This window comes from Peromyscus eremicus, chromosome 7 (assembly GCF_949786415.1).
Source record: "Peromyscus eremicus chromosome 7, PerEre_H2_v1, whole genome shotgun sequence".
Lineage (NCBI taxonomy): Eukaryota > Metazoa > Chordata > Mammalia > Rodentia > Cricetidae > Peromyscus > Peromyscus eremicus.
Genome location: NC_081422.1, coordinates 17284833 through 17309113, shown reverse-complemented (window position 1 = coordinate 17309113; position 24281 = coordinate 17284833). Strand labels below are relative to the sequence as shown.

The following is a 24281-nucleotide window of genomic DNA, read 5'->3' as shown; positions in this document are numbered from 1 at the left end:
TGGAAAAACCTTGGAGGAATTGGAAAAAAAAATTTTTAGAAAGAATCTGGCTGAAAGTGGTAAAATCTCTAGAGACTTAAAAGGAATAAAGGATCTGAATTAGTGTTCAAAAACGTTCCCCAAAAGACAGCCCAGAGCCAACATCTTCATGGTGAATTCTAAGAAACACTGAAAAGGGAACGAACACTGAACACTGATTCTTCAAAGACTCTTCCAAGGAAGGAGGAACACTTCTGAGCTCATTCTGCAAGGCCAGCACTCTGCTGCTCAGGAAGTCAGACAGGAGCAGCAGAAAGCTCCCCTCCTCCTAGAAGCTGGGAGTGTAAACGAAGGTTCAGCAATGTTGCCCTGACACATTACGGGCTACTGCTACTTACTGCCCTTGGTGGGCCAGTAGAGCTAGACCTCAGACCTGTTGCTGAAGATACCACACCCTGACGAACAGCAGGTATCAGAAGGTGCTGAGAGCAGGGTGATGGTGGCACACGCCTTTAATCCCAGCATTCTGGAGGCAGAGGCAGGTGGCTCTCTGTGAGTTCAAGGCCAGCTTGGGCTACAGAGTGAGTTCCAGGACAGATAGCACTACACAGAGAAACCCTGTCTCAAAACAAAACAAAAACAAACAAACAGCCGGGCGGTGGTGGCGCACGCCTTTAATCCCAGCACTCGGGAGGCAGAGCCAGGCGGATCTCTGTGAGTTCGAGGCCAGCCTGGGCTACCAAGTGAGTCCCAGGAAAGGCGCAAAGCTACACAGAGAAACCCTGTCTCGAAAAACCAAAAACAAACAAACAAACAAAACAACAGAACCACAGTATGCTTCTGGACTGGATGGATGACTCAATGGTTAAGAGCACTGGCTGCTCTTCCAGAGGATCTGGGTTCAATTGCTAGCACCCACATGGCATCTCACAACTGTCTGCAACTCCAGTTCTAGGGGACCTGGTACCCTCACAAGGACATACATGCAGGCAAAACAGCAATGCACATAAATAAAAATCAACAAATCTTACAAAATAAAATGTGCTGAGAAACTCATCAATGTCCTGCCCAGCTGTGCCCACAAGCTACACTAACAACCTGTCTGAAAAGATATACCCATTGGTGCAGCAATGGTATCAGGGTTATTGTTCACGCCTGGCTCTGTAAAGCTGGTGGCTAGAGAGGTCCAGGCTTTGGGAGATAACTTCCTACAGGTTTTTGTTGTTTTCTTAACAGGGTCTCAGTGTGGCCTGGCTGTCCTTGACCTCAGAGGTCTCCCACCTTTGCCTCTCAAGTGCTGGGATTAAAGGCGTGGACAGACAGCCTGGCAGAACCCACTGCTACTGTTTAACTGTCAAACAGGCTTCTGAAACGGTGAAGTCTCTAACTACCAAGGAGTGCTGCTCTCGGCCTCCATCAGAGAAGCCTGCCTCTGCACTAGTGGGCAGCTCATGCAGGACAGCTGTATCAGTGCCTCCAAAGTACAAGAGACATCTGAAAGCGGAACAGAAAGATGTTAAGAAGCCAGGCATGTGCCTCTAATTCCAGCACTGAGTAGGCAGAGGCAGGTATATCTTTGTGAGTCTGAGGCCTATGTAGAGAGTTCCAGAACAGCCAAGGGTACATAGAGAGACTCTGCTTCAAAAATACAAAAACAAGCCTGGTGTGGTAGTGTGTGCCTTTAATCTGATCTACAGAGGGAGTTCCAGGACAGTCAGGACTACACAGAGAAACCCTGCCTTGAAAAACTAAAAAGTAAATAAATACATAACAAATAAAGACTTTAAGAGCCAGAGGGTGAAGAGTGCTGAGAAGTAGTGTCTTCTGGACAGGGTGGAGCTGTAGCTATGGGCTCAACTCCCGCACAAGAGTCAGCCTGCCAACATCTCATTATGCATGGAGGAGGGGACTCAGGAGGCTCCACCCCTCATTGAGAGACTAGGCAGTGAAATGGTTCTGGGAGGCAGTATTATACGCAGTAAATAACACCCCCCCTTACACACACACACACACACACACACACACACACACACTCTCTCTCTCTCTCATGCCTTTGCAAGCAACCATAGCTAAACAAGACTAGTGGGAGAGACTTGAAAAGGGTATCAGTGGGAGGGGAAGAGTGAGGGTAAAGGGAAGCAAAAAAGACTGCCTCCTCCTTTTTTCTTCCAGGAGACAGGGTCTCTCTACATACCTCTGGCTGTCCTATAGCTCATTATGAAGACCAAGCTGGCCTTGAACTCACAAAGATCTGCCTCCCTCTGCCTCTGGAGTGATGTGATGGTATTAGAGGCATGCACCACTGTGTCCAGCTCTTAGCTACTTTTCTATTGCCATGACAAAAACACCATGAGAAAGGTGCATTTATGGGGCTGGAGAGATGGCTCAGAGGTTAAGAGTTCTGGTTACTCTTCCAGAGGACCCAGGTTCAATTCCCAGCACCCACATGGCAGCTCCAACTGTGTGTAACTCTAGTTCTAGGGGATCTGACACCCTCACACAGACATACATGCAGGCAAAACACTAACGCACAAAAATAAAAACAAATAAATTATTTTTAAAAAAAGGAAGAATTTAATCTGGGGCTCATGGTACCAGAGGTACCAGAGTCCATGATCATCATGGTGGGAACATGGCAGCCAGCAGGTAGCCAGAGCACTGGATTAGTACATCTGATCTACTACAAGCAAGAGGCAGAGAGTGAGGCAGAGAGAACCAACTGGGAATGGTGTTTAGAGCAAGAGGGCAGATACACAAGTTAGTTTAACAGAAGTTCTATTTTATTATGCTGACAGTTATCACTCAAAATTCACATTCTAAATTCCTAATCCTAAGCCTGTCTCCCTAAGGTTGTTCACTTGTGTGACATATCTTAGCTTAAGGTCAGGTCCAGCCTCTTACAAGAGTATCTGATTTGAGGATCAGAATCCTCAGGAGACTCTCCGGCCTCAGGCCAGATCAAGGCGGTGTCTCCCCAGATGTGCAGAGTAGAGCATTGCTCTTGGTCTCTGCTTATACACTGTCCAGAGGTGGTGTCTCCCCAAATGTGCAGAGCAGAGCACTGCTCTTGGTCTCTGCTTACACACTGTCCAGAGGTGGTGTCTCCCCAGATGTGCAGAGCAGAGCACTGCTCTTGGTCTCTGCTTATACACTGTCCAGAGTGCCATGGGGTTCTAGGACTGTGCCTGGTTATCTAGAGTGAGTGATGCCACTGGGTTTTGGTTACCAGGTATAGCCTTGGGTGTAGTGAGTTTCCTAACTAAGCTATTTTTACATGTCTAAGAGGCATTTTTACTATGCTCATTACAGCCAGTGACCCACTTCTTACAACAAAGCCACACCTCCCAATCCTTCCCAAACAATTCCACTAACTGAGGACCAAGTATTTAAAAATATGAGCCAATGGGTCCATTCTCATTCAAACACCACAACAACCAAGCATTCAGTACATACACGAATGAAATTCTGAAGAATTTTTTTAAAAAGCATCACAAGAAAACAAAGATGAAGGTGGACACAGAAGTCCTCCCCCGTAATATCAGTGCTCAGGAGGCTGAGGCAGGGCAATCACAAGTTTGTGGCTAACCGGGGCTACACAGCCAGAATTTACCTCAAAGACAAAACATGGGAGAGGCTCATGAGGCCCCTGGGGAACAAAGGGTCTATTTTTCTTTAGAGATGTGGCCACTGTTCAGCTGCCCTGTTCCAATGGATGGCCTCTCACACCCACGCACATGTGGGTAGTACTGACCAACTCCGCATGGCATTAAAGAATGAAGATGTGAAATGTGGAGGGAATGTGGTACAGTGTTACAGGGATGTTAGAGAAAGTGGCTGTGAATAAACCAAAACATGTTGTATAGCCTGACATGGTATCACAAACCTTTAATTCCAGCTCTGGGAAGGAGGCAAAGGCAGGAGGAATCTGTGAGTATGAGGTCAGCCTGGTCCACATATTGAATTTCAAACCAACAGGGCCACACATTAAGACTCTGTCCCAAATAAATAAATAAATGAATAAAAGAATGAATGAATGAATAAATAAATAAGTAAATATTTGAAGGCTGGCTCTGTGGCTCAGTTTGTAGAGTGCTTGCCTGGAATGCAAGAAGCCCTAGGTTCCATTCCCAGCACCAGATAAAATAGGGTACAGTGATGATACTCGTTGCCCCAGCACTGGAGTTAGAGACCAGGCTGGACTGTATGATGAGATCCTGTCTCAAAAACCAAAAAGGAGGAGGAGGAGGTGGCGGCGGCGGTGGAGGAGGTGGCGGCGGTGCACGCCTCTAATCCCAGTGCTTGGGAGGCAGAGGCAGGCAGACCTGAGTTCCAGGCCAGCCCAGTCTACAGAGCTACAGAGGGAGTTCCAGGCCAGCCAAGGCTACACAGAGAAACCCTGTCTCAAACAACAACAACCCAAAAACAAAACAATAAAGAGGGCTGAAGCTCAGTGCAGGAGTACTTACCTAACATGCATGAGGTCAGTCTCTAGCTCTAAACAAACAAACACATGTCCTAGAACTTGCTCTGGCATGGAGGAATGGTGGACTCCTGAGACCTAACATCAGGGGAGAGGCCCGCACACCACTCCTAGGAGTTCAGACCAACACACCAGAGACACTTTGCACCTTTGTCTACTGCAGCAGCTGCAGTAGCTTGGTTATGAGATGAGCCTAGGAGCCCCCCCTCCCCCTCTGCACAGGGGATGGTGACACGCTATGCACACACACACAGGAATACAGCTGGAGGTGGCTGGAGCTCACCGAGAAGTGGGTAATCCTATCTCAGAAGGAGAAATTATCTACGTTTCTCTTACCTGTGGCTCCTACTTTTTTTTTGAGACAGGGTCTCCTCCTCACACCATAGCCCAGGTTGAACTCTGGCTATGCTCCTGCCTCAGTGGCCCTGCCCCAGCACCGTATTTTGTCTGCAAGGCAGAACCACTAATTCTCTTGTAAGTGTGTGGGGGATGGGAGAGTTGCTTTCAGCCTCTGGCTTAACTCTTTCTGGAAAGTGTGTCACAGGCCTTGTGATCCACTGCTTTTAAGTGGCTACTGGGGGTTTTTGTGGATTCAGACTGTGAAACCATTTCCATTAACTTGAGGACATTTTAATCTTCCCCAAGCTCTGTGTCCGCAGAGTACTCACCCCGCTGACCCCCCCCCCCCCCGAACCCCCCCCCCCCCCGAACCCCCCCCCACACACACACACAAGCACTAGTCTACTTTCTGTCTCTGGGAACTAGCCTGCTCTGACTGCTCTTCCGAGTGGATTCACATGACTTTTGTGCCTAGATTCTCATGTCTTTGTTTCTGTTACATTTTTTGGTGGGTTTTTGTTGTTGGTCTTCACTGTACACGACACTGTGTTCTGGGAGGGCATTTTCATGTGTGTAGTGGATGCTGATCATATATTAGCTGATCCTATTACCCGTCACTCCTCTAAACTTGCATTGGTTTGTGTTTTCATGCCATACACACACAGACATGGTTTTATGTCTCTATAAACTCTAGGACCATGGTGGTGCTGGTGGTGAGCGGCAGAACGCTTGCCTAGCACATGAGAGAGCGCCCTGGGTTCCATCCTCAGCACCCCATAAAGCAGATGTGCTTGGTGCTGGCTCACCCTAGCACTGGGGAAGTAGAGGCAGGAAAATCAGAAGTTTAAGGCCAGCCTCCTGTAGGTCTGAGGCCTGTCTGGGCAACATGAGACCCTGTCCCCAAAAACCCCACTGCTGCCAACACAAACAGCCTCGGCCTGCCAATCCTCATTCCCTGAAGCCTTGTCCAGCTGTGATCCCGCTGTGAGCTAAAGTCCTCACCTCCTTTTGCTGTGTGTGGCTGCAGTGTCTCACTGTGACCCAGCTACACAAAGCACTAAGCATGTTGGTTTGATCCAACTGGGTGGGGCCCAGGTGACAATGTGGCAGAGTACACCTGTCTCCTCTGCTGAGTGACTCTTGACTGGTGACTAAAGCCTAGGTGATGTAAAGTGACACAGGGAGATGGGCCAGACTCCTGCAAGGCAGGGCACACCCAGGAAGAGGAACCTCAGGTCAAACAAACAGGCAGGCCAAACACAGGCTGTCTAACTGCTTCCAAAAGGAATTACAGTGGACAGAGTGACAAGTGGTGACACAGCAGCAGAGTGTCCAGGGAAGCCCCGGGGGAGGGGACATTTGCATGGAAGCCTGCAGGAGGCAGGAAGTGAGCTGCAGAGCCACCTTAGGAATCAGCAGTGGTCAGGGGAGTGCAGATAGCATGTCAAAGATCCTGAGATGGGCTGTTCAGGTTGAGGAGCATCAAGGCCCAGTGGGGCTGGAATAAAATAAAGGAAGGGACTATGAGATGGCTCAGCAGGTAAAGGTGCTTGCTGCCAAGTCTGAAGACCTGACTTCAATACCTGGGACCCACACAGGGGGAGAGAACCAACTCCTACAAGTTGTCCTCTGAACACTACTACCACCAACACACACACACACACACACACACACACACACACACACACACACACACACACGCCCCTACCTCAAGTTTTTATGACTGGATGTGGTGGCTCACACCTTTAAACCCTACACTTGCAAGACGGGGGCATGTGGATCTCTGTGAGGAGTTTGAGGCCAGCCTGGTCTACATAGCAAGCTCCAGAACAGCCAGGCCTACCTGTCTCACAACTATACAAAACAACAACAAAAGAGTTTTAAGATAAATAGGGACTTGGAAGAAGAGTTGGAGTCCCAGCACCCAGCTGGTGGCTCACAACCACCTGTACCTCTAGCCCCAGGAAGATGCAACACTGGTTCTGTGGGCATCTGCACTCTCGCGCATATAAGCACACAGGAGTAATAAAAAACAAAAATAAATAAGCCAGGCACAGTGTTGCAAACACTTTACTTTAATCCCAGCACTCAACACTCTCTGTGAGCTCAAAGCCAGCTTGGTCTACACAGTGAGTTCCAGGACAACCAGAGCTATACACTAATGCCTCATCTCAAAATAAAGTAAAATAAATGACCTTCAAAGAATTAATAACTATGGGAGATTCTGGGCAGAGGGAAAATATTCAGTTAGCTCCTTGCATCTGTAGCTTCCATTTTTGCAGACTCAATCAACTACTTGAGAAAATACAATTACGTCTGTAGTGAACAAGTACTGATGTTTTCTGGGTGGCTATTTCCTAAGCAATACACTTAGGCCATTTCCAGCATCCCTGGGACCAGCACTGGAGCACAGGCCTGCACCCCCACGTGCCCCAGGGTTTGTTTGGGGCAGGCTCCTTCTATGGGGGGGGGGGGGTAGTCAACTGGACAAGAGGGAGGCAGCAGGCAGTGAGGAGCCTGGACAGCTGATGGACAACGCAGCACTCAAAACTAACAGGAGGCTGAGGTGCACAGACAAGAGAACCCCAGATCAGGGGTCACCTGGCCTGTCCTACACAGCACTGAACAGGATCCACTCTCAAGGAGGTGGAAGGCCAGAACCAACACCTGGGAGTAGCCTCTGACACCGACATTCACAAACATGTGCACACGTAGACATAAAGATGAATAAAGTGAAACCATGCCCCTGCTGGGCTCACTTGGTCAAGGGCTTGCCTGGCACACACGGAGTCCTGAGGTCTGTCCTCAGCATCACACAAACTAGCGTGGGATGCAAGCTTTTCGTCCTAGCACTTGGGAGGGAGAGGCAGGAGGACTAAGAGTCCAGGGTCATCCTCAGGTACACAGTGAGCCTGATGGCACAGTATACTGCTTCAACCAATCAAAACAAACACCAAGTAACAGGGCTTTAGAAACAGAAACAGTATTTTTTATTTCCTTTTTTTGTGGGGGAGGTGGGGGGAGGGTAGTGTGTGTGTGTGTGTGTGTGTGTGTGCGCGTGCGTGCGTGCGTGCACTAAAGATGGAATTCTGGTCTATACTTGACTAGGACTCCATCATTGAGCTATAGCCTTAGCCTTTTATTTTGTTTAGTGTTTGGTAGAAATCCACAACACAGCTGGGGGTGGAGGCCCACAGTTTCAATCCCAGCACTCGGAGGCTGACATTGAGGCTAGCTTGGTCTACACACTAAATTCCAAAACAGCCAGAGTTGCTTAGTGAGATCTTGACTAAAATAAATAAATAAAGCCAATGGTGGTGACACATGCCCTTAATTCCAAAACTCAGGAGGTGGATGACAGGTGTATCTCTGTGAGTTTGAGGCCAGCCTGGTCTACAGGTGACTTCCAGGATAGCCAGGGCTACACAGAGAAACAAAATGGACTGTAAAGTGGGCACCTCGAGCTGACCCCAGCACGCACCCAACTGAAGCAGAAGTGGCTCCAGCTCCAGGTCAGTGTGAGCAGCAAAGTCCGACTCTCAGAACAACAAAGAGAAACACACACACACAGTCAGTATTTAAAGGACCTAGAGCATCCAAAACAATTGAGAAAAAGAACAAAGAGTGCCCACAGGGCCTCATTTCAACACTGAGCTGAGAGCTGCAGTCATATAAACAGATGTGGCTTGGGCAGATGTGGGAACCACTGGGCAGTGCTCCAGCAGCATCTGACAAAGGCATCTGACAAAGGCCATCCAATGCAACAGAAAACTAACACCAAAAACAACTCTCAACTTACATTTTACACAAAACTGCAATAGACAGCTAGGAAATGTGCTTCAACAGTAGAGTGCCTATCTAGAATACCCCACTGAGGGGCTGGAGATGTGCCTCAGTACTGAACCCCTGCCTACAACAGTTTCCCTTTACTCCCTAATCAGGGGCTGGAAAACTGACTCAGCAGAAAGGCACTTGCCTGGAATCTATCAGTGAGAAACTAGGGGTATTATTTAATGGTAGAATTCCCGCCTAGAATCCCCACCAATGAGGGGCTGAGGGCGTGACTCAGTGGTAGACACCCTGGTCTAGAATTGCCCCCTCACCCCCGTGAGGGGTTGGGAGCCGGTTCAGTGGTAAAGGCCTTGCCTAGCTTGTATGAGGACATGAGTTGCATCCCCAGCCCCGAATAAACTCTAAATGAAGGCTGGGGAGATGGCTCGGCAGGCAAAGCACTTACCCTGCGAGCTTGAGAGCCAAAGTCCAGAACCCCAGGACCAACCTCAACTCCACGCAGATGTGTTCCCTGCCTGTAATCCCAGTGTTTGTAGGGGAGAGAGAGGAGATCCCTGGAACACACACAGGCTAGACAGAGTAGCAGATTTGGACAAGCCGTGTTTAAGTGAAAGACTCTTCCACAGTTCTTAGGGAGACACTTAACATCAATCTCTGGCATCCACACATACACACAAACTCACTCTCACACACACACACACACACACACACACACACACACACACACACACACACTACTTGCCAAGGATAGAATATGGAAAAATAAAAACAGTGACTTTCAAGTTGGGAAATGTGACAGATGCCATGCTCAACAGGAGACCACAGCCATCTATCTCCCTGGTAACATGTCTTGCTGGCTGACACCATGAACCTCTAGAGGATGGATAAAGGGGACATAAATAATTTTCTTACCCAAAATGAAGGAACTCACAGTCAACTGTGAGAAAAACCTAGATAAGCCGGAATAAGTTACTGTTGCTCATGCTCCTTCAAAACCCAAGGTCATGAGAAACTAGGAGGACCTTAGAGCCTAGAGAGCCAAGAAGTGAGGCAGCTGGACATGGGATCCTGCGTCAGAAGAGTGACAGGGTGATGGCAGGCATCTGACAAGTGGCTTCCATCAACAGTGACAGTGACAGTCTTAACAGAGTCTGCAGTAGGGAGAGGCAAGGCAGACACAAGCAACCTTTCTATAATTTTGTTTTGTTTGGTTTTTCGAGACAGGGTTTCTCTGTGTAGCTTTGGTGCCTTTCCTGGAACTCACTCTGTAGCCCAGGCTGGCCTTGAACTGACAGAGATCTGCCTGCCTCTGCCTCCCATGTGCTGTGATTAAAGGCGTGTGCCACCTGACCTAGTTCTATACATTTTTTAATTACTTTTTTGTTTGATTTGTTGTTTTGTTTTGAGACAGGGTCTCTTTATGTAGCCCTGGCTGTCCTAGAACTTGCTCTGTAGACCAGGATGGCCTCATAGAAATGAACTCATAGAAATCACCTGCCTCTACCTCCTGAGTGCTGGGATTAAAGGCATGCACCACCACGGCCCAACTTTTAAATTACATTTTATTGATCTGTTTGTTTGGAGGCAGGATTGCCATGGCCAACGTTGTCAGAGGACAATTTGGTTGTCTGTTCTCTTCTTCCACTATAGAGGTCCCAGGGGTCCAACTTAGATCATCAGTTGCTTAGGCAGCAAGCATCTTTACCCACTGAACAACCTGGCCAGCCCCTCTCTGACCTATCCTTATAACTCTTCTGTAGCCAGGTGGCACATGCCTTTACTCAGCACTTAGGAAGCAGAGGCCGGCAGACCTCTTGAGTTTAGAGCCAACCTGGTCTTCAGATAACCAGGGCTACACAGGGAAACCTGTTTCTAACATCCTGAATAAACAAATAACTTCTGTAAACTTAAAGTTGAATGGGTGACTCAGTGGTAGAGCCCCTAGGAGCAATCCCCTGTACCATAAAATTATTTCAAGTCCAGTGTGATGGCACATGTAAATAATCTCAGTGCTCAGGACAATTAGGAGTCCAGGCCACCTTAGCTACAAAGAAAGACCTTGTTTCACCAAACCAGGCTTGGGGGTGCATGAAGCCCTGGGTTCCATCCCTAGCACCACATAAGGCAGGAATTGTGGTCCATGCCTGTCATCTTAGCACTTAGAAGATGAAGGCAGGAGGATCAGAAGTGTGAGGCTAGCCTGGATTATATGAAACTCTCTCTCACACTCACACACAATTTATCTAGGAATGATTGTGGTGGTAGAGCGGGGGGGGGGGGGGGGGGGGGGGGAGAACTGGTGACATGTCATGTCTGTCATCTCATCATAGGGAGGTGAAGGCAGGAAGCACAGAAGAGCAAGCCCAGCCTCAGCTACGTACTTAACTTAGTTTGAGGTCAGAAATGATGACATGAGACCTTCTCAAGAAAACTTAAAAAAAAAAAAAAAAGTTTAAGATTCAGTTTTCATGCCAGGACAAAGGCCAGGTAAGGCCCTCCCTAGAAAACAACCTAGCCCAACCCCTCAACAGCCTGTGCTAAGCAGTGTCCCCTGAGAGTGCCACCAAGGCAGAGGCTGCATGAGCCGGACTTCGGCTTGGTCGAGCGGCAGGTCAGCATTGCAAATGATGCTAATGGGAACCTAACCACAGGCAGGCCGAGTGAGTGGGGCACCAGGCACAGGCCACCAGCTCCCGGTCTGGCTTTCTGCTGGGTTTCATCCAGTAGCCACAAGCATCTTAGCAAGCATGCATTCCCACTCAGCACAGTGGCACACACCTAGAGTGCCAGCACTGTCGGTGGAAGCAGAGGGACCAGGAGTTCAAGGCCAGCCTCACCACTGGCAGGTTCCCTGCTGTTGGGGCTACTAGGACAGGCATTCTAGGCCAGAAAGCTACCATTCTCTACAACAGTAGTTCTAGAACAGGGATTTGGGGTTCGAAAAACCCTTTCACGGGGGTTGCATATCAGATATCCTGCATATCAGATATTTACATTATTATTCATAACAGTAGCAAAATTATAGTTATGAGGCAGCAACGAAATAACCTTATGGTTGGGGTCACCACAGCATGACGAACTGTATTAAAGGGTCGCAGCACTAGGAAGGGCGAGAACCACTGCTCTAGAAAGACCTCATCTCTAAGTCCAGAAGACAGAAGCCCCACAGCCAGGAGAGACAGCTGTGTACTGAGGCTACCTCTGGGGCTTTCGGTGGGGCTGGTCTGGCTGTGCCAGGGTGTATCACCCAACAAGCAGTGTCACACCAGCTAGGACAATGCCTGCCTGCTCTAGAGCCCTGGAAGTGTCTGGGAAAATGTGTTTGGGACAGTCTCTGGGTGTCGCCTTCTTCAGCAGGGAGTGGGGGTGTTCCTAGATCGCCTGATGGCCTTGCTTCCACTGTGGACCACAGTCAGGATGAGGACAGTGGAGGGCCCAGGTGGAGTGACAGCGCCTGAAGTCCCAGCACTCAGGGGCTAAGGCAAGAGGACTGCAGGTCTGAAACCAGCCTGAGCTGCAAACAAAACTCTATCAATAAAACAAATGATAGAGGCTGGGGAGATGGCTCCGTGGATAAAGCACTTCCTCCGCAAACATGAGGTCAATTCCCAAAACGAGAGAAAAACCTGGGCTTGGTGATATATGCCTATAATCCTTCTTCTGGAGGAGGGGGAAACGCAAAAGACAATGAAACCAGGTTTAGTGTGAGACTCTGTCTCAAAAATAATAATTAAGGGCCTGAAAAGATGGCTCAGCAGCTAAGAACATAGACTGCTCTTCCAGAGGGCCAGGGTTCAGTTCCCAGTAAGCACATGGTGGATCACAACCTGTTACTCCAATTCCAGGGGATCCAATGTCCTCTTGTCTCCTTAGATACCAGGCATGCACACAAAACACACAGATAAAATACTCATACACATAAAATAAATAAATAAGCCAGGCGTGGTGGCACACACCTTTAATCCCAGTGCTAGGGAGGCAGAGGCAGGTGGATCTCTGTGAGTTCGAGGTCAGCCTGGTCTACAGAGTGAATTCCAGAACAACCAGGACTGTTTGTTACACAGAGAGACCCTGACTAAAAAAAAAAACAAACAAACAATAAATAGGGGGTTGGTTGGGGTTTAGCTCAGTAGTAGAGCCAGACTTTATCCCAGGCTCAGAAGGAAGGGTGGAAAATCCTTCTGTTAGGGAGGTCTATAGGCAAGCAAGCCTCAGGGTAAGACCCATGAGAGAAGGCCAAGAAGAGCTAATCTCTAAACACAGCATTCATGACGGTTCTTTGCCAAAGAATCCACACTGGTGAGTGGGATCCCATGCAGGGCTGCAGATGGTGGATAACAGCCCATGGAGGGCTCTACTGTCTCTCCATAATAGTAGTCATCTCGGCTCCCCAGCATTGCCCCAGGCCACCTCCACTCCGTAACATGCTGGGGTGGTCAGGAGGTTCCAAGCTCCAGTTGGAAACTACCATGGAAAGATTTCTAACAGTTGCCCCTGGCTAGAAAGCTAGCTGTGGACTCAGGGTTAAGCACTTGCTACCCAAGAATGAGGACCATAGTTTGGATCCCCAGAACACACATTATGCTAAATGGGTATGGTGGCCGGCTTGTAACCCCAACCTAGAAAGATAAGACAATGTTGGTTCTCAGAGCACACTGGCTAGCCAGACTAGCCACATCAACGAGCTCTAGAGTTGACTGAGAGGCCTGACTCAATGGAGGTAGTAGGAGATTTCTAATATCAACCTCGGGCCTCCATGTGCACTCATACTCACACATACCACAGAAAAAGAAACAGAAAGTTGGTTTTATGGGCTTTTTCATTGTTATACTGTTTTGTTTCCCTTTGGTTTGTTTGGGTTTTTTTTGTTTTGTTTTGTTTTGTTTTTGTTTTTTTGTTTGTTTGTTTTTTTTTTTTGAGACAAGTCTCCTGTAGCCCAGGCTGGCCTTGAATTCATGGTAATCCTCCAGCCTCAGCCTTTCAAGTGCTGGGATTACAGGAGTGAGCTAGCACACTCAGTCTGGAAAATTAGCTAAGTAATAAAAGCAGAGTGATCCGAGCTCCAGAAAATCCAGGGTGGAGATAAGGGATCAGCCCAGGAACAGCACGCACACTCCACTATCAAAGACAGACTCCAAACAGACACTGGCGGCTCACATGAAGCTGGCAGAAGGGCAGGGTCTGTCACTGGTTCCCACTCTACTCATGTAATCACAAATGGACAGGCAGTGTCCTGAGTCCCATGTGCGCCAGGCTATGCCAAATCTGCATCAGGCAATCAGCTAACCAGATTGGGGGAGGGGGTGACTCTTTACCTGCTGCCCCCTCCCACCAGTCTCCAGTTCAACTGAGGGGCATCCACATGACGATGGGCACTCAAATCAATCTCTTACTTCTGATTCTATGTTATCTATCGCCACACTTCTCATTCTTTGTTCACTGACACCCATCTTCTGTATAGCTAGGTCTAGGTCCCCATCCAGTCTCCAGCACCTGACCCGATTTAAGGCCTGACAGTTAGACACACACCCGACAACTTCACAGGAGTCTGACCTCCGTGATAAACTTACTCTCCCTCTGTAATCTCAGCTTCCCCATCTGTAAATGAGGGCAATAAAAAAGCAGCAACTGTCCTCCAAAGGCTGTGGAAACCATGGAATCCTACTTGACATCAGAGTGAGACTCCAGCAGGGCTGGGTGGGGCTCAGCTGGTGGACCGCTTCAATTGCTTTGCATGCAGCAAGCCCTGGATTCCATCTCAGCAAGGAACCAACAAGAGTGATACACACACCGGACTTCCAGCACACACGGATACCGGAAGATTAGGAGTCCAACCTCAGCTGCTTAGGAAATTCCAGGCCAGCCTGGGCTAAAAGAGACCCTGTCTCAAAAGAAACAAGAGAAGGTGTGAGGAAGTGACTCAGGAGTCATGGGCACCTACTGCTCTTGCAGAGGATCAGGGTTTAATTCCCAGTACCACATGGCAGTTCACAACTGTCTACAACTCCAGTTCCAAAGGACCCAATGCCCTCTCGCCTTCAAAGGAACTGTACATGTGTGGTACACATACACATTTACACAAGCACACACACATATACATAAAAATATAACAAAGTAGGTCTTTTTTTCTTTTTCTTTTCTTTTTCTTCCCCTCGAAACAGGGTTCCTCTGTGTAGCCTTGGCTGTTCCAGAACTCTGCTCTGTAGACCAGGCTGGCCTGGAACTCAGAGATCCACCTGCCTCTGCCTCCCAAGCCACTAGTACCTGGCTTCAATGTAGGTCTTAAAATGCTCACCTAGCCTCTGGCTGAAGCTGAGGATGACCTCACAGGAATCCCACATATACCTAGGTACAGGAGTCTTTCTTAGTGTGTCTCCTGGCTCAGGAGGCATGACAATGTCCTCCATTTGCTCAGTGTGCTGAGAGGCTGTGTTAAGTAGTTCATTACTGACTGTATTTTCTCCGGAAGCGTTGACACTTTAATAAGGGCCTAACTACAGCCAGCACTTGGCCCCGCCCCTGTAAATTAGAGTTCAGCGGATGCCCACGTTTCTCCCAGCAACCAAGGAGCCTGTCATTTCAGCATTTGTATTCAAACCCGGCACAGCCTAGACCAGCTGCAGCTCTGAGCAACTCCAAGTGTGAGGAGAGGGATGAGGTTCCCTTCAGTGACCAACCCTTACCCAGCTCTGGAGAATGCTCAACTCAGTCTGGTGTGATGCTGCAGACCTGTCATGGCAGCACTGGTGGGGAGGGGACAAAGAATCACAAGCTTGGGTTGTATATCAAAGACACTATGTATTAAAAACAGAAGAAGAGCTCATCAGTGGTGGCTTATGCCTTTAATACCAGCACTCAGGAGGCAGAGGTGGCAGGAAAGGGGTGAGGGGATCCCTGTGAGTTCGAGGCTAGCCTGGTCTACAGATCAAGTTCCAGGAGGGGAGTGGAGGAACAGAAGAAAAAATGCGGGTGAGATGGTTCAGTGGACAGAGGCGCCTCTACCAAACCTAATGACTTGAGCTGATGTCCACATGCACAGGAACATGTGCACATGTACCTGTGCACACAGCTACCAAGGCCTCCTGATCCAAGGAAAATAAGACCAGGCCCTAACAGGTGAACAGAATACAGAGCAAACTGCCGATCACGAGAGCACAGCACCCTCAGCCCACCGAAGAATCCAGTTAAGAAATGGGGCAGTGCCTCCAGCCACTTTCCCTCCCTGCCCCCCAGGAAAGAGGTGGCCTGTACCAAGCCACACACCAATTCCTTTCTAAAGCTCAGCTCACAGTCTTAGCTTCCTAGCACGTTCGGGGGAGTTTTCAGCTCAGAGTCTTCACACTGGCTATTCCCATATCCAGTCTTCAGGACACCTCTCCCAACTTCTCCCTCCCCATCTCCTCTCCAAAGCCAGGTGTCACCTCTGACAGCAATCCTCACTCACTGGCTCTGCTCCTCCACTCTATGCCCCCAGCACTGCTATCACCTGCACAGGGTTTTTATCTAGACTCTGCTGGAAGGTTATTTGCCTCGAGGCCGTATTCCTGGGCACATGGGAACTGTGCTAGCACTGGAAAACACTGTCCTATGGACACTCACTCGGCCTGAGGAAGAGTTGTTGCTACCCCTCCACCCTCAACTTTCTGTTTACTTAGCCAGGGTTTCCCTACAGGGCCCAGGCTGGCAATCTTCCTGCCTCAGCCTCTTGAGTGCTGGGGTTCCAGGCCTGAGCCTGAAACTCTCTTTTACTTTTTCAGGGAGGCAGGGGTCTCATGTAGCCCAAGTTAGCAGGACTAACTATGCTGCTGAGCAGACCTCGAACTCCTGATCCCTTTGCCCCACTTGGGTTTACAAGCATGTCTCAGGTTTATGTGATGGTGGGGGTGGAATCCAGGACTTCACTCATGCTAAGCATTCTACCAACTGAGCTACAGTCCTGGAGCTCCCTTTTTGTTTTCCTTTAAAAACAAAACAAAACAAAACAAAAACCACTTCATTTATTTATTCTCTTTGGGTCTGTGTGTATGTGTGCATACACCACACAGGAATTGCTCCTCTGCTTCCACTCAGGGGATCAAACCTGCCTGGTGGCAAACCCTTTACCCACTGAGCCATCTTGCCGGCCTGATCCTAGGTCTTAAAGAGGTGGGATGCAGTCCCTTGCCAAAGGCGTCAGTGACAGGCACACTAGAGGTGTTCCTCCAGTGCAACAACATGCACCAGCTAACTGCAGTAGCTGATGGGTCAAACACTCAGCTGGAATGGCAGCCCCACTTCCTACTGGGATGACTGACTCTGAAAGGCAAAACACTCACAGGAAGGAGCCAGCCTCAGCTTCCCAGGCTAGAACCCCAACTTCCTGGGCTTCTATCCAAAGGAGGAAAAAAAGAAAAATATCCAACCAGCCTCTCTTTGCCAGACCTTAAGGCTAAACAGCAAAGGTTAGGTAGAGACCAAGCAAGCCCTCCTGAGAGCCACAGCAGCCACAGAGGGCTTGTGCACAAAGCCAAAGGTTTCCAACGCAAAAGCTTCCAAAAGGATAGGAGCAACCCTGGGTAGAGGACCCAGTGAGTTACCCATTAACTCAGTTCACCCCAGGGTCTTGGTTTTACTTATTTTGAACTTCTGGAGCCTTAGCACATGGAATCAGGCACTCTACCCCTGCCCTGCACTGCCCAAACTACATACAGCTCCCCATCACGTAGAAGAGAAATCTAGGGGCCTGACTGGTTCACCCACAAAGCTCTGGGTTCCATCCCCAGCACTATACAAAGCCAAGCATGATGGTGCACATCGGCAATGCCAGAACTCAGGAGGTGGAGGCAGGAGATCAGGAATTCTAGGTTGCTACACAGTCATTTCAAAGGCAGCCTAGGATATAGGAGTCCTTGTTTTGCTTTTGTTTTTTTAAACAGGTTGTATGGCCCGGCAGTGGTGGCACACACCTTTAATCCCAGCATTTGGGGAGGCAGAGTCAGGCAGATCTCTGTGAGTTCAAGGCCAGCCTGGTCTACAAAGTGAGTTCTAGGACAGGCTCCAAAGCTGCACAGAGAAACCCTGTCTGGAAAAAACAAACAAGGTTGTATGGTGCTGAGGAGCCCAGGCATGAAGCCCGGGTTCAGCCTGGCACCCATGTAAAAAGCCAGGCGTCATAATGCACACCTGTCACTCCAGCACTGTGGAGATCCGGACAGGTGAGTCCCTGGAGCGTGCTGGCCAGTCACCCTAGATTAATTAGCAACCTCCAGGTTCTAGTGAGAGACCATGTCTCAAAACCACCAAGTAGATGGTTCCTGAGGAACCACCCCTGAGGCTAACCTCTGACCTCCACATAATCATACTTAGATGTGTGCACAGACAGACACAAAGGAACCTGGGGTCCAGAGAGCCCAATTCACTTGACTAAAGACACAAAGTCAATCATGGCAGACCTGTGCTTGGGGGCCTCAGGCCTCCATATCATTATCATTACTCTTTAGAACCTTCTGGGTAGTTTCTGGCTCTGTAGAAATCTGGACTTGATGTGAAACTTGTCACACACATTTCAAGTCCTTGGCAGCAAACTGCATGCAAACCCCTGCAAGAGGCCGGGCCAACTGTGTCATCCACATGTATACCAACATTCTTTGAAAACTCCACGGCAGCATTGACAAGCAGCAGCCCGAGCTGTCCCCAGGTGCTGAGCAGGCCCAAGCTGTTGACACACTCTATCCTTTGCTCCTGGGTGCCAGCCAGATGCCCACTGGACATTCATGAGCAGCAGATGAAGGAAACAGACTCTCAGTTCTGACTCTCTTTAGTCAAATTCACAGCAGGAAATACAGAATAGGACTGAATGGGACCCATGAAAGGACCCCTCTTAGCAGGGCCCTGCAGCCCAGGGGCCTTAAGACATTCCAGAGCAAAAAGAACTTAATGCCCAGGCACAGCAGTACATGCCTGTGATCCTAGCACTTGGAAAGTGGAAGCAGGAAAGACTGCTACAATTCTGAGGGCCAACCTGTACCACATGGTGAGTTCCAGGTCGGCCTGGTCTACAGTGTGAGACTGTTTTAAAAAAAAAAAAAATCCGATTATGTTTGGGATCTAAGGAGCTACGTGGTTCTGAACAGAAGAGGAGGAAGTATGCCGGTGTCTCATGGGTTTCATTGATAAAGCCAGACCTTCAGTTTTGATGCAGAACCTTGCGCCCTGAATTTGTTGTAGAGGAATTTGAGTGTGGACACTGACTTGGCAGAGAGGGGATTTCGTGTGTATTAGACAGGGTTTCTTTTTGTAGCCCTGCTGTCCTGGAACTCACCAGGCTGGCCTCAAACTTAGAGATCCATGCCTCTGTCTCCCAAGAGATTTCCCAAGAGATGAGATTAAAGGCATGCGGTACCATCACCCAGCTTGCTTGTGATATGTTTTCCTTTATGTATGACATGTTCTGGGAATTAATTATGAAAAACTACCTAATAAACTTATATGCTTAAAAAAAAAAAAATCCAGGAAGGGTATGCACACCTTTAATCCCAATACTCAGGAGGCAGAAGCAGGTGGGTCCCTGTGGGTTCGAGGCCAGCCTGGTCTAGAGAGTGAGATTCTATCTAAAAAATTAATAATTAAAAATATACATAAAAATTAATTTAGTACCTAAAAGACAGTCACAGAAAGGTCTCTTTGAATATGAAGCAATCAAAGATAACATAAATGGCAATAATATTTATTACCAGTTTAGTGCTGGGGACCCCCAGGGCCTTATTCACGGTAGGCAAGTGCCTCTCACAGCTTTTTTTTGAGACAAGGTCTAACAATGAAACCCAGGGTGACCACAAACTCAAGAACTGTCCTGCCTCAGACTCCTGAGCGCCTAAGATCACAGGTGCATCTAATTTTGCCTAAATTGACACTGCCAACATCCCAGTCCCTCTATCCTTTCATCAACCAGGGTCTCATTATGTAGCCCTGGCAGCCCTAGAACTCTCTATGTAGAGTAAGCTAGCCTCAAATTCAGTGATGCTCCTGCCTCCATGAAAGACTAGTCACAACAATAACACACAACAGAGGGAGGGTGTAACTAACCCAATGCCAGGGTGAGGCAGAGAGAGGTGGATCACTGGAGCTCACTGGCCAGCCAGGCTAGCCGATCAGTGAACTTCAGGCTCAGAGAGAGACCACGTCTCAAAAATTTAAGATGGAAGGGCAAAGAATGATATGACTCAATTGGTAAAGAGGCTTGCTATCTAAGCCTGATGACCTGAGTTTGATCCCCAGGACCTACATGAATGTGGAGGGACTTCACAAAGATGATGTCCTCTGACCTCCACAAGTGCACTGTGAGACACACACACACACAATGATAATGTCCACAGCAAAGCAAATGTTATCACTGGGCACACACCACATCATTCACGAACACTTCCTGGAATGGAGAAGTGGTGCTGTGTGACAGGCAGAGGGGGAGGGACAGGAGTAAATCAACATCTCTCCTTCACTCACTTCCTGGATCACTGAAACAGCTGCAAGTGGAATTTGCCCACTGGACAGATGGAACAAGCTGAGGCCCCCAGTGCTGCCTGGAGAGCTCTCCAACTGGGAAGCTGTAGTTCAGGAGCCAGCCCGGAGGTTCGGGGATTCTGAGCCAGGAAAGAATTCTAAAGAATGTTTCTTCCCAAGTCCCTCACCTTCTGTCACTCAGAGAGGATAGGACAGGCAGGACTGCCTGGGCGGTAATGGAGAACAGCAGGGCAGACTAACGGAATGGATTCACTTGGAAGACAGGAGCCAATGGCCCAAGAGAACCAGACAACAGAGGCCCCTAAAGTTCAGCCATTCAGATGGCAGAGGCCAACTCAAGTAAGCAAGGGGCACAGATGGGCATTTGCACACCAGAGGTCACCCTAGACAGCTAGCCAGACAACAGCGGACTTCAGGGTGGGTTTGGACAGATGGGCCAACCAAATGGTGCCGGTAGGAAGCCTGCCCAGAACGGATAAACAGCTAACCAGACGGTAGAGAAGGTTCCAGATAAATAAATAACCAGCCTGACACAGACCCCAGGGGTCATTCATGCCCCATGAACGGCTGGGTGACAAGTGTAGCTTCAGCAGCACGCACACTAAGATTTCCAGGCAAAGTGATGTCAGAATTCACCAGTGATAGTTGAGACCAAATGCACCAAGAAGGGTCTGCATTGACCGTCCTGCCCCAAACCTAACGCACTATCACTGGCCAGTCCCTGACCTGGGTCTGCATCTCCAGTCCCTGCGGAAAGCCACAGACTCTTGCCCCAGACCTTACCCACTGCCACCGGTCCTGCGACGTCCGCGAGCCGCAGTTCCGCCATTCTCCGCCCGCCCTCCGCGCCCTAGGCCGCCGCCCGCCCTCCCCGCCGGAGCCTGGGAACCGCCGCCGGCGCGCTCGCTCACCGGCCCACGAAGTTCTCGAGCACCGAACTCTTGCCTGCGCTCTGGCCGCCCACCACGGCGATCTGCGGCAGGTCCAGGTGGCAGCTCTGGCCGATGGAGCTGAAGGCGTCCTGCAGCTTGTTAACCAGCGGGATGAGCTCTTCCATCCCGCGGTTGCCCATGGTGCCCGCCTCCGCCCCGCGGCTCCCCCGGCTACGACACGCGACCCCGAGGCGTCTGTGGCCGTTGCTTCCTGCCGCTCCGCTCTGCCAGCCCGCCCGGGCTCCCCTTCGCCGCGACGCCCGCTCCCGGCTCGGCCTCACAGTCGCCGCCTCATCCGGTTCTCAGGCGACACCCGACCCGAGCGACCTCCCCGCCCAGCCTCTGGGGCGGAGCCCGAATCCCTAATGCTACCTTCAATTGGTCAAGAATGCTGCCACTCAAAGATGCAAGCCAATAAAAAAGACACGAGGAAGGGCTAGTCTCACAATTTCATTGGGTTGTAGAAGTGTCAGTAATATGAGAAAACCAATAGAAGTGGAAACCGGGTTGTCACGCCCGGAAGGCGGTGTCTCGTGAAGACACCGAGGCCTCTGCTCCCTAGGCTGATCTGCGTTGTCCTATTGGTCTCTGGAAATGTCAGCCTGCCAATGGTGTAAGGAATCCATCCTTAAACACTTGTCACTTGACATTAGTTAGTTCCGTAAAAGTTTCTCATTGGTTGATATAAACATCACTTCGCTCCTCCAGCCAATAAGAGAAAAGAGAGCCGCAACCTTTTTTTTCTGCTGTTTCTGAACCATTGGCTGGTCACAAACTCGAGGTGATCCTCCTGCCTCGGGCTCCCTCCTGCTAAGATTACACATACTGATTTACAGCTGTGTCTGTCAGTCATAGGAATTCTTCCCAGCTTTCCTGGCCTTTGTTGTCAGTTTGTGATATTCTTTTTAAGCAAAGAGCCACAGTACTCAGGAAGCGCCACACCTCATGGCATGGTTCCGTTGATAGTCACGCAAGCGTTCTTAAGCGCTGGAGAAAACTTGTATCTTAGAAAGGATCACAGACTCCAGCTCTGGAAGAGTCCCAGTGTCAGTGGAAGATGAGTCTCATAGAAGGCTGTGAGTGTGGTTATTTGAACCCACTTGTTCGTGCGTGCATGTTCCTGAATGTTCATAGGGATTAAGTCTAGGGCCTCATGAAGCTAAACTAAGCAAGTGTTTTACCAGTGGTTACAACCCTAGGCTTATTTTTACTTTAAAAAAAAATTGCTCCTAGAGAGATGGTTCTGTGGTTAAGAGCACTTACCTGCTTTGCAGAGAACCCGAGTTTGGTTCCCAGCACCCTCGTGACGGCTCACAACCATTAGTAATTCAGTTCCAGGAATCTGATATCCTCTTCTGGCCTCCACCAGGATCAGACACAAACATGATGCACAAGCTTACATCCAGGCAAAACACCCATGCACATAAAAAACTAATTTTATGCAAATACATCTTTTAAAAATTTACATAAAGTAACATTTTAAAGAATTTAAAGATTTATTTTATTTTTATGTGCACCATGTAATGTGCCTGGTGTCCACAGATGTCAGGAAGTGTCAGATCCCCTAGAACTAGAATTCTGGATGGTTGTGAACCACAATATAGGTGCTGGGAATCAAACCCAGATCCTTCGCAAGAGCAACCAATGTCCTTAACTGTGGAGCTCTCTCTCCAACCCCAAACTTCACTTTTATGCATGGGGTGTTTCTCATACATGTATGTTCTGTTCACTACGTTCATGCAGGGCCCAAGAAGACCAGAAGAGGGCGTCAGATCACCAGGAACGAGTTACAGTTGCAAGCTGCCCGGTCAGTGCTAACAATTGAACCCAGGTCCTCTGCAAGCGCAGCCAGTGCTCTGAACTGCTGAGCCACCTCTCCAGCCCCCGTATTTTATTTTCAATTATGTATGTTGGATGTATTATATGCACATGAGATGAGAAGAGGGCAAGGGATCCCCTGAAGCTAGAGTTAGAAGCATTTGTCAGCCACCTGACTATGGGTGCTGAGAACGGAACTGCAGCATCTCCAAGAAGAGCACTCTAAGCCGTATTTCCAGCCCCCGATTTTTGCACAATTATGAGCCTGTGGTGCACTGCCCTGTGCATATGGAGGTCATAGTTTGACTTTAGGCATTTCCCTCTCTTATTTTTTGAAATAGGATCTCTCAGAGCCTGGAACTGGTGAATTCAGCTGGAGTAGCTGCTGGCTAACTCTGCCAGGGCTGGAATTACACAGGCTTCCCATCCTTGGGTTTTTACTGGGGTGGGATCTGATCCACCCACCCCGGGGCCATCTTAAGGCAGAAGCCAATATTCCAGTTGTTTCCCTGTTTCTTGAACTTTACTACTTTCTAGACCTCCTAATTGCCCACTGGACTCCCTACTCAGATGCATTTTGGGGGAATGGTGGTGTTTTTGATAGCGCCTCATTTAGTCAGCCTTGACTCAAAGCTGTCTGTATAACTGAGGATGGCCTTGAATTTAGATCCTCCTGCCTCTAACCCTGAAGTGTTGGGACTACAGGCACCAGCCACCATACCCAGTTTATGATGAACAAAGAGCTCTTCTATATGCCAGGGTCCCAGCCTGTGGTTTTGTTTACTTGAGTCACAGTCTGTGTAGCTCAGGCTGACCCTTACTATGTAGCCCAGGCTGTCCTGGAACTCCCAATCCTCCTGCCCCAGCCTCTTGACTTTAGGGATTATGGCCATGCACCACCATGCCAGGATGAAACTATTACTCAGTAGTAATTTGATGTTTCTAGCCACAGATGTGTCTGAGTAGGGAGTCCAGTGAGGAGGCTGGCGCAATGGACACTCTGGAAAGCAGCTGACAGAAGGTGGTACGGGAGTTCTGCTAAAGCTGTGAGAAAGGACGGTAGAGGGAAAGACAGCTATAAAGAGAAAAAGAAAAAACTCAGAGCACTGAAGCCCACTCTCTTTTGCCTTACTGGCCAGAGGAATGAGATGATGTGTGTAAACCAGTGGGAACGTGGAGCTCTCAGGAAATAGGCAGCATCAATGGAGAAGCCACTGTCTAAGGAACATAACTCAAACGCTTGGGGTTATAGTTGGCACTTGGTGTTGAAGACTTTATCAGAACGGCAGGAGTTGGCTGAATAATATTATATGGCAACTATAAAAAAAAATGCATAGGATTGGGGATGTGACTCTGGGCACAGTGCTTGTCTACGATGCCTTGGGTTTGATCTCCAGCACCACATGAACCAGGTGCGAGAGCGCATACCTGTGACCCCAGCA

At 49.1% G+C, this 24281-nt stretch overlaps 1 protein-coding gene across 10 annotated transcripts in view; it reads right to left on the bottom strand.

The window, feature by feature from the left end:
- Positions 1-21362, bottom strand: part of Dnm2 (dynamin 2) — a 92141-nt gene extending 70779 nt beyond the window's left edge. For all 10 annotated transcript variants that reach the window (XM_059267452.1, XM_059267455.1, XM_059267453.1 and 7 more), the window contains exon 1: positions 21001-21362. In XM_059267452.1, the coding sequence (XP_059123435.1) occupies positions 21001-21161 (161 nt within the window). In that variant the 5' untranslated portion in view covers positions 21162-21362. The remainder of the gene's footprint in view (positions 1-21000) is intronic.
- Positions 21363-24281: the final 2919 nt, after the last annotated feature.